Source organism: Oncorhynchus clarkii, chromosome 5 (assembly GCF_045791955.1).
Source record: "Oncorhynchus clarkii lewisi isolate Uvic-CL-2024 chromosome 5, UVic_Ocla_1.0, whole genome shotgun sequence".
NCBI classification, from domain to species: domain Eukaryota; kingdom Metazoa; phylum Chordata; class Actinopteri; order Salmoniformes; family Salmonidae; genus Oncorhynchus; species Oncorhynchus clarkii.
In genome coordinates, this window is record NC_092151.1 from 12,733,818 (window position 1) to 12,744,476 (window position 10,659).

At 39.8% G+C, this 10,659-nt stretch overlaps 1 protein-coding gene across 3 annotated transcripts; it reads right to left on the reverse strand.

Moving 5' to 3' along the window:
* Positions 1-770: 770 nt before the first annotated feature.
* LOC139409849 (LIM/homeobox protein Lhx2-like) lies at positions 771-10,331 on the reverse strand. Of its 3 annotated transcripts, XM_071155237.1 has the most exons (6): positions 9,853-10,331; positions 9,383-9,545; positions 8,183-8,385; positions 7,282-7,667; positions 3,625-3,830; positions 771-1,501 (listed from the first exon to the last, which is right to left on the reverse strand). In XM_071155237.1, the coding sequence occupies exons 2-6, from the start codon at positions 9,500-9,502 to the stop codon at positions 1,205-1,207; spliced, it is 1,212 nt and encodes a 403-aa protein (XP_071011338.1). In that variant the 5' UTR covers positions 9,503-9,545; positions 9,853-10,331; the 3' UTR covers positions 771-1,204. The 3 variants fall into 3 exon arrangements, with proteins under 3 accessions (XP_071011338.1, XP_071011337.1, XP_071011336.1); XM_071155236.1 differs by lacking the exon at positions 9,853-10,331 and having other exon boundaries at positions 7,282-7,664; positions 9,383-9,589; XM_071155235.1 differs by lacking the exon at positions 9,853-10,331 and having other exon boundaries at positions 9,383-9,589.
* Between the last annotated feature and the right edge of the window lie 328 nt (positions 10,332-10,659).

Consider the following 10,659-nt stretch of genomic DNA (forward strand, 5'->3'; position numbering starts at 1 on the left):
TACACTATACTGATATAAACTCTTATGTAGTGACGAATGAGCCAATATTGAAATAGACCGATAATATCTCAATATGAAAAGTTCATCCATATGTTACAGCTATCAATTCATTAACCAAACAGTGTGATGCTGGAAAATAGTTAGATATGTTGTAGCTACTTGTGTTGTGTATTCAAATGCGGACTGTAAAATAGTATCATTGCAATTCCATCAAGCAACGAGTCAGATATCAATATACATTATATCTCATTTCCGCATGTGACAGTTTATTGTTACAAAATATCAAAGTTGTAACCAACTATTACTGGTGTGTACTGCAAGCAATGACTGAGTCTAAAAGATAATGACCATGATATCTTTATATTAACTTTATCAATGTAATTCTAATTCTCATCAATGCTATTTCTATTTCATCGATCAGTCCTCACTGTGTGCAGAGTGAATTGTAAAGTAGAATTGCTTTCATTGCCATGTTGTAAGCAAACGTGGTTTGTCAGTGGGTCACCCATCCTTCAACCAAATCTTTCAAGAAATATGCCACCTAGATCAGACATCTATCCGATCAGGGATTCCTCAGTGTGATAAAATATATAAGGCACGCTAGAGTCTTCCGGATAACCTTGCTACAGTACTTTGTATCTGCATTTTACACTCTCCAATGTTTTTTCCAAATACATTTTCAGTTTCACAGTCCTTTCCCATTGTCTTTTTTATTTTTTATATATTTTAAAAAAACAATCTCTACCTAGAAACAGAGTGGTCGGGGTGGTGGAGTGAGAATCTACATCTCGGTAGTATCAGTCAGCCAACGTGGAAAGGAAACAAAGATGAAAACAGAAAAAGTATCTTCAGCTCTTGATGAAATCAAGCCGACCGCTCTGTAAGGCTTTAGTTGCTACTCATACAAAGACTAGAAATAGACGGGGCAGTAATCTGAGGTCCACGGGGAATATCATGTATTTAAGTGTCTCTCTCTTCAGTCTCTTAGTCTTTGAGTGACCTGGTGTGGTGTTGGATGGGTTTAGGGAGGGGTGGGGTGGTGTGGGATCGGTGACCTCAGAAGAGGTTGGTAAGTGTGGTCTGGGATGGGGTAGGTAATATCAGAAAAGGCTGGTAAGGGTGGTCATTTGATGGGGTGGGGTCGGTGACATCAGAATAGGCTGGTAAGGGTGGTCTGCGATGGGATGGGGTGGTGTTGGTAACATCAGAAGAGGCTGGTAAGGGTGGTCTGGGAAGGACTCATACTCATGGAGTCGTGGGGGTCCATGCCCCCCGGCACGGCGGTCAGTAGAGGGTTAACCGACGGAATAGAGGGGCTTGTCAGGTCCGTGAGGGTGGTGTGGGTGCTGGAAGGACTCATTGAGGCGTTGGAGAGCTCGGAGTGGGGGCCCGAAGGCGACCCCCCTGGTAGAGTGGACCCGTCCGACACCTTGTCCATCCCTGTGCTCTCCTGACGTAGTAGGTTCCGTCTAAACTTGGCCCTGGCGTTTTGGAACCAAACCTTCAAAGAACCAAAAACATATTTAAATGTTTGTTCATTCGAAAAGTGTTAGTGTGGTGAACAGAAGCTGCAGGGCTGCGGGGGGGGGGGGGGGGAGACAGAGAGAGCGGGGGGCGAGAGAGACAGAGAGAGCGGGGGGCGAGAGAGACAGAGAGAGGGGGGAGGGGGGGAAAGTGTTTCAAATCAAAACGACAAACATGAAAAATGGAATTCATCAAAGCCAAACGCTGGCTTTGTTGTCCTCGTTTTGTTCATTATATCTGTGTTTTACAGCATGTCAGTTTTTTCTCATTTGCAGTTATTTATACTTGTGCAAATGGTCCGCTGTGTGTTTTTGAATTCCCCTATCGAATGCTAAACAGCTGGTACGATAACTCGCTGACACTTTTTTTCTCACATAAAAAAAAAGATTTAAAAAAGCTTTGGGTCCTCTCTTGATAGGCTATGACTTATACCAAGAGATATCTCTACTGATTGTGTGAGGACTAAATGTTTTTACTCTTGTGTAATTGTGCTGATTATGTTGAATGGGATGGAAATAGCTTGGCCGGTTTGTTTGAGATAATCGTATTACTTGAGCGATTACATAAATCAAAAACTTCCCTGATAGATTTGTTTTGCATTTTGCACCATTATCATTTTCTTTATTACCACAGTACAGATTCAGGGAGCGCAATTTCTAATATTATGTTGTGTCAATATTTACTACTACTACATGTAAAACAAGTACACATACAGTGGTGGAAAAAGTACTCAACAGTCATACTTGAGTAAAAGTAAAGATACCTTAATAGAAAATGACAAGTAAAAGTAAAGTAACCCGGTAAAATACTACTTGAGTAAAAGTCTAAAAGTATTTGGTTTTAAATGTGCTTAAGTACTGTGGTGGAAAAAGTACTCAACAGTCATACTTGAGTAAAAGTAAAAAGTTAAGTAAATGCTTTACATCAAATTCCTTATATTAAGCAAACCAGACGGCACAATTTTGTCTTTTAATTTTGCCCCTTATATCTAGGGGCACACCAACACTCAGACATCACTTACAAACACAGTATTTGTGTTTAGTGAGTCCGCCAGATCAGAGGCATTAGGGATGACAACACGTTATATTGATAGGTGCATGAATTGGACCATGTTGGTGTCCTGCCTGAGCATTCTAAATGTAACGAGTACTTTTGGGTGTCAGGGAAAATGTATGGAGTAAAAAGTATATATTTTCATTAGGAATGTAGTGGAGTAAAAGTAAAAGTTTCCCAAAATATAAACAGTAAAGTACAATACCCCACAAAACTACTTAAGTAGTACTTTAAAGTATTTTTTTACCATCAAATGTGGCCCAGGTTGTTATCAACATTATCATGTGGTTCATTACCACATTATCACAGCACATATAGTACATTATCTTACCACTGAACACCACTAAACAATAATTCTGCAGTAGCATATTAGCATTATCATGATGTAAGTCAACATCAGCCCATCTCACAGTTAATACATTATCATACTCCTAAATACTACATTTCCACAAAGGTAAACATTACAGCATTACCAGATCAATGCAACCACACAGCTAGCCTTGCAACAGCAACTGGCAACAGCAATGTGGATTGCTGCCTTGCCCCAAAGGTTAACACATTATCACTGGGATAAAATGATGCACTATCCCACTGCTAAACTGAGCCTCCCTTTTGATAAAACGATCTGACAAATGCAGTAGCTTGGGCTCAGAGATACTGTATATACATGTTGAATTTAATTCTGTGGGATTGGGACTGTGGTGCACTAAACCGAAGCAAGCAGATATCCCGAACAAATAGGAATGATGTACAGTATTCGTGACTGGTTAAATGCAATGCAGCTCACGCTTATCCAATGAGCATCAAGGCAGTTTGCACTTATCCAATGAGCATCAATGCCCGTATTCGTCTCATAGTAGAAGTGCTGCTCTAGGTTCTGGACCCCCTGTCCTTATCATCTTTATTATTAATATTATCTCAAACTGATCCTAGATCAGCACTCATAGTCTGAGACACTTTTTCAATATGGGCCCAGCAGTGGACTATATACAATAACATACATGCGTGTAAATAATTATCCTTTATAAAATGAATCCTCTTTCTCACCTGCAGCACCCGTTTGGTGAGACCTGTCTTCTGGGCCAACTGTTTCAGGTCCTTGGCGTCCGGATTGTGGTTGATGGCAAAGTAGGACTTCATGGTCCTCAGTTGGTGGTGTTTGAAGGAGGTGCGCATGCGCTTGGACTTGGAGCTGGAGGAGTAGTGGGAGTCTCGGTCCAGGTGGTCTCCATCGTTCTCGTTACAACTTAATGCTGAAGGGGGCGGGACAACACACACAGTTTAGTTTATGGTTACGATATGATATGATTCAATACGATACAATAGGATATGTACGATACTTTGTTGACCATTTTCATGGAATTTATTTATTGTAATCTCCCGTGGGAAGATTCTCGGGTCGAGATTCATCTCAAGCATAGATACAGTAATGTATCACGCAGCAGACCAAATGATTCAAGATTTGACTTCTGTGTTAACTGAGATTACATTTATTGTTAGATCCATTGGGATTACATAATCAGAGTTTTCCAATGTGTTGTTGTTGTTGCTGTTGTTGTTGTTTTTGTGAATGCTACGGCAGACAGACCGTGTGTCTTATTTGTTGACAGGAAAGCTCATTACTCCTTAATACCCACAACTCTGAGAGAAAACAAAACAAATAATAAATCATATAAATAAATAATATGTTGACATGAAAAACGCACGAGATTGACTGGGTAGCAACACATATCTTTAGTGTTCTCATCACTGTGTAAGTAGTACAGTGTAAAAAAGTATTGCAATTGATCATTATTAGACTGAGTTTACAGCATGTTCACTTTTTGCTTCTGTAAGTACAGTGTAACAATACAATAATTGTTGTATATACTGGAAAAATCACTGTAAAGTGTTACTAATCACTCATTAAAAAACAGGGACAACAAATCCATTTGCCAAAGGAGTCAATAGATAATACAACGGGAAATGCCTAGTGCATATTAAGGACTTTTTCCAAAAGAACACCTTAAGGCGTAACACAGAGTTATGGCTGCTGCCATGCATTTTCACAGTGAAGGAACAGTGTGATGCAGTGCAGCCAGGGTTTGATAGACTTATTTTTCACTGTGAATGGACAGTGTGATGCAGTGCAGCCAGGGTTTGATAGACTTATTTTTCACAGTGAAGGAACAGTGTGATGCAGTGCAGCCAGGGTTTGTGATACAGTGTGATGCAGTGCAGCCAGGGTTTGATAGACTTATTTTTCACAGTGAAGGAACAGTGTGATGCAGTGCAGCCAGGGTTTGATAGAATCTGGACCTCTTAATGATTGTGAAGGGTATGTCAACAAACGCCCTCAGGTGGCAGCAAACCCCAAAACAGAAAGAAAGAACGAAAGAATGAAAGAATGAAAGAAAGAAAGAAAGAACGAAAGAATGAAAGAAAGAAAGAAAGACAGAAAGAAAGTAAATAAGAAAGAAAAAGGGAAAGAAATAAAAATAAAGGCCTTATTCTATATTGTATAACACTGCAGGCTAGAATTTGATTAGATTTGAGATGTAGGGTCAAAGAAGTGTGTCAGAGAAAAGGAAGATAGGTCTAGGACTATGTCCGTTTGTTTTAGAATGAAAACCTGTATTTCATTCAAATGTAATTAGACTTTATTTTATATATCGTTTATTTATGTATTTATATATCAGATTTGGAGGAAATTGTGCAAATAATAGTACCCATTTATATATCAATTTTATACCACAATCCTGACAAAAAAATGTTATTTGTTTATAAAATAGGTCTTTAAAATAATGTATAAATATTATGTAATTACATTTTCATGCTCATGGTTAGTGAAGCACACTCAGAACTATACAAAATGTTATGCAAATAAAAATCCAAAATCTCTTTCCCAAAACAGAATGCCAGAGAATGGATCCAATATTTTAACTATTAGCGCTACCATTCATGTGTTGTAACTCAAGTGCTTACTGCGGCTTTCGACTTTTCGCCTTTCTTATTCAAATCACCTTATGCCGCCGCATTATAGAGCTACACAAATTTAGATTGTAGATCGTATCCTTTTCTCGAAAAACAGATATACGTTCTTTGGGGAGGACGGGCTCGTGATAATGGCTGGAGCGGAATTGGTGGAATGATGGTGTCATTCCTTTCCATTTGCTCCGTTCCAGCCATTATGATGAGTCGTCCTCCCCTCTGCAGCCTCCTGTGATATACATATCTAGGCCTATCCTTATTAGGCCAATCCATATTGTCCTGATCCTACACATGTAACTAAATGTGTAAATGATAAGTAGACATACTGAATAGCAAGTATAGCTTTTCAAAATGTCAGTCGTGTGTTTTTTCCCACAAAAGTATGACAGAACAAGAGCTCCGTGGTGGTGCGCAAGTCGGTTCTTTATTTATGAAGGGGTAACATATTACTGGATGTGGGAGACTTGCTCTCCAGCCTCACTGGGGAAGTTTAAATCAGGATTCTACACAGGTGCTCCCATGTTCTACAAGCAATCCGACATTGATTTACCGACCCCAAAACCCAACAAACAGCGAGACTCAACAAGTGAACGTGGGGCTGGGAATTTGGTCGTGTCTCCCCCCCCCCCCCCCCCCCCCCCCCCTCTCTCTCTCTCATCTTTTTTGAAGTCCTACTCCCCATCTGAGCTATTTTCCACTTGTCTGCTTCTATTGTCGTCTAAAAATCTTTCACATCGAACCACTCTCTTTTTTTTTTAACGAGGTTTGAGAGAGGTTCCAAGTTTTGAGAGGTTTTAGAAGACTAAATCGACCGTGTATGAGAAAATGTTCAATGGAAATAAGTGTAACATTTTCAATAATAATCCTATGGAGTGTTTTAAGACATTATGCCATTATTCACACGTCACTCTGTAGCATATTGACATGGAACATACAGAATATTAGTGTAGGACATGCAGAATTGAGTAGGCCTTCAGAAGCAGTTTCTCTTTGAATGCATTAACGCCGTTTAGTTAGTGGGCTATGCGAGTTCATCTCGTAGTTTTTATTTATTATAGATAGTTTATCTTAATCTATTAGATTGGAAGTGGATGCATCAGTAGGCCCAAGCGCGCTCCCATTCCACAAATCAACAGAGGATTCCAATGAACTTCAACATTTTCCCTCACATCTTTGACCAAATAATAGATCTTATTAGAATAATGCTGTCTAATAAAGGTGAGTTATTCAATAAATCAACATAGATATCCGTCAGATTAAAAATACTGCAGGTTTAGTATCTGCGTAAAAAAATCCAAAGCACAACATTGTGTAATATTACGTTCAATTTGATGGAAGCATTTAGTTCGTGCATAGGCCTACTGATTAACTGCTCATTGTTTTCCAACGTTTCAAATTTTGTATAGACATTTGTATTTCCCAAAACGGTTCAGACAAAATATGATATTTCTCACTGAAAGTAGGTAACCCAGTCCATCGAAATAAGCGACAGATCTTTTTCAGAAGAGTGTATTTCCATCAAACTAAAACAGTTCAAATGAGTCCACTCTTTAGCTCTTAATTGTCTTTCATTCCAATAGAGATATCACACACACTATGAAATAGAGTAGTCATTTTTTCTTTCATTTCAACATTAGTCAACCGCATTACAACTGTGTGTTACTGCTTCGTGGCACTTTTGTTGATGACCATAATGCCATTCATGGGTAACCGGTATATACAAACTCGTCCTACCTGCGTTGTAAGCAGCCAGATCTGCTCCAGGCCCGGGACTTTTCCTTTTCCTCGGCCTTCCTTTCTGCCCCGTACCGACGCCGTTGTAATACTGCATCCCCAGCGAGTTTCCCGTGCCGCTCTCGCCAAGTCCTTTGCCCGAGGCTACATCCCCCGCGTGATTGAAATGCGCTTGATATTCCCCTTGTATGAGTGTCTCAAAGTGAAGCCGGCAGTACACAAGACTGTCCCGCATTCCGAAGTGATCTCCGGTCGTGAGCATTTTGTTGCAGCTAGTACAGGTGAAACAGTTCAAGTGGTAAACCAAATCCCTCGCCCGCATGACCATCTCCGACGCCGAGATCCCGAGATGGCACCGGGCGCACCTCTGGACGGAAAACCTCCTGCTTGGGAGAAGAGAGCGGATGACACAAACACGTACAGAATTTAGATTCACAACATGGTCAGCAAACTTTAGTTTGTGGACAATACGATGAAGAACATTGATGTAAAGTTGTTATTAAGCAATACAGGCATATTAATTAACATGCGTAAAAGGTGTCATGCCTTCAGGCCTTCATATTTGTTTGCGTATTCTTGCCATTTTGCCACTTCAAATATGATATTTTGGTTTAGACTAGTAAAGCATCCAAAGCAAGCACAGGCCTGCCAGAATCGTAATAGCATAGGCTAATTTGTTGTAATTTGTATATAATAAATGTATAACAAGCTACCATGCTTTGGGAACATTAGCCTATACCATCACTAACTCTCTGAAAGGGGTTACAGGCTTGTCATTGGAGTAGCAGCAGCTGGTGCCTAAGTATGCTAGTTGTAGGCGTAATTGGATGTCGCTCTTGTTTTCATGCTTGCTTGGCCTGTTGTTGTTGTTGTCATAGGCGTAGCCTTGTGTCTTGGTTACCTGTAGTAATCTTCTTTGCAATAGATGCTGCCGTCTTTACTGAAACAGGTAAGCTCGGACTCGAGGTTTAGTTTGCACTCGCAGCACTTGAGACAGCGCATGTGCCACTGTTTGTCCACCGCGAGCAAGTAGTAGCGGTCAGATATCTTTCCCCCGCAGCCCGCGCACAAGGCCACACGGTCGCTGTTGATGGACGTCATACTCTGAACAGGGAATGGGAAATCAGTTTTATGTTTACAATAAGAACACATTATTGATAGTATATCACCAATGGATGTCAAGGCCAATACCGTATAATAGTCAACATTTTACGCACACATATTTAATATGTGTTCATATACTTTTTAGGGATACAGCCATGAAAGCAATATATAAAACGACAACACTAGATATACCCTAAATGTGGGATGATGTAACACGTAGGCCTAACACGTCGGCCTAAAAGGTAGGCCTAACACGTAATCCTAGCCCGGAATATTTGAATGCAGCAGAAACCATTTAAAAAAAAAGTTGAGGCATGTACATCATATATTATGAAAGAAAAAACATATAAATGTAATTTCGCATCCTTATCAGCATTTCTTTCACATGAAACACTCAATATTATCACAAATTAATTAATCGTGGGACCTATTGCAAAACATATTCGATTGGGCCTAATAAACAAATAAAAAAAGAATGAAATATCAAACATTATAATTGTGTTTAGAGCAATGAATTCTTCTGGAAGATTTTACATATTTTGGACAATTCTTATAATATCCCACCTAAATAGGCTATCAAAGTGCTCAAGATTATTATCTGTTAGATTGAATTATTGGATTGTGAATGAACATGCAATGGCCTTAAAATGGGCAGACATAGGACCATGTTTAGTGTAAAAGTTTTTACCATAATTCTAAGTGGGCCTATGTACATGCATCTGAAAAGAAACTTCGTTAATCAAACGACAAAGTTATTGTAGGCTAACATGTTTTTCCAGAGGCATACGAAATACTAACCAATAAATCATGAATAATATACTTTACGCACACAGGGTTTGCAAATGTGAACGGCTAAGTGCTGCTTGCTATCTTATAAATAATTATATTTTAATCGCAGTTCACTTTCTATGCATATATTCGGTAGAAATGAAATATTTATGTGTGCTATCACATGCCTGAACAGCACAGGTCCTTCTTTAAAATGACATTCACCCACCGTCTCAGTTTCCCCCATGTCTATAGCCGAACTGATGGCGGTAGATTCGCCCTTCACCCTCCGGTCCATCTCGTCGATGACCCCCTGCATCTCGCCTCCGGGGAGCCCGTGGAAGAGCATCGTGGAGACTGGAGGGCTACACTTGCAAGCGTCTCCCTCAGATCTGCAGGCCAAAACTTCCATGAGACGCAAATTTAGCCCATGCATTTAAAGTGAATGGCTCCAATCTATTGTTTTAGAAAGTCAAAAAATCCAAGCCAAGAATGATGGTAGGCTACAAAAAAATAGAAAGATATTGAGAAAACATTGTCGTTTACAACACTGTGCTTTGTAATTGCAGGGATTATTAGAGTAAATATTCAGTTTTCTATATAGGCTATAGTTTACACCATCTTTGAACACGTTATGAAAATCATATAAAATATCCTACTATTTACAAACAATAGCTCAGAAGTGTTATAGAAACATACCAGCAAACCACAATGTAAACTCTGGATCCAGTAACAGCGCTCAACTTGCAGATTTCAAGATGCACAAAAATGCACCAATTTCAGCCTGTCATCGAATTAAAGTGATCAAGGACTACTGCAAACGTTCAACTTGCATTACGACCAAAATGGACAAGGCAAAAATTATTCCAAGAGACAATACAGAAAGAAAAAAACAACTAAAAACACGGTAGAATTGTAGTGGTGAGTATCCTGGCCTCCACTCTTGAGTTCACAACAGCGAATCTCAATACTGCTTGTGGATGCTGGCGCAAAACATTTCAAAACCGACGAATATCGATCGAATATAACAGAATAACAAACGCAAGGAAGCAATGCGTAAAAACGCACAATTGTTCGTGTCCAGCACTGGTTATTACAAAACAGACGTTCTTTTCTTACAGGTATCCAGCTCTTCGGCAAAGCGATCACTGAGCTCTATGTGTGTGTGTGCAATTTAGGAGGAGGAGTTGACTATTGGTTCGATGAGTACAAATCTCTTATCAAGACTCTCCGCACCGGCCTCACAGCCTCGTTTCGCTTCCCACCTTCTCCGTACCTATAGCTACACTCCGCGCCTTTTCTACGGGGACTTGTACGTCACGCAGCTATTTCACTCGTTCATTGGTTTGCAAACGTCACCAAAATTATCCTTATTTCAATATTGCTCGAGTTTTAAATGTAAAAGCCCAAATGAAGACCGTTATGTCTTCTTGTGTTGTTCAGCGTTATTGTTTCCTTGTGGTCTTCGATGTCATTGAGATGATTATGAAGTTTTATTCATTTCTA

Bases quoted from the DNA above. Each gene is read 5' to 3' on its own strand.
- LOC139409849 (XM_071155235.1), bottom strand. From the start codon at position 9,589: ATGCATGGGCTAAATTTGCGTCTCATGGAAGTTTTGGCCTGCAGATCT. The intron at 8,386-9,382 runs GTGGGTGAATGT...TTCCCTGTTCAG, and splicing joins ACATGGGGGAAACTGAGACG to AGTATGACGTCCATCAACAG. The intron at 1,502-3,624 runs GTGAGAAAGAGG...GGTTCTTTGAAG, and splicing joins TCACCAAACGGGTGCTGCAG to GTTTGGTTCCAAAACGCCAG.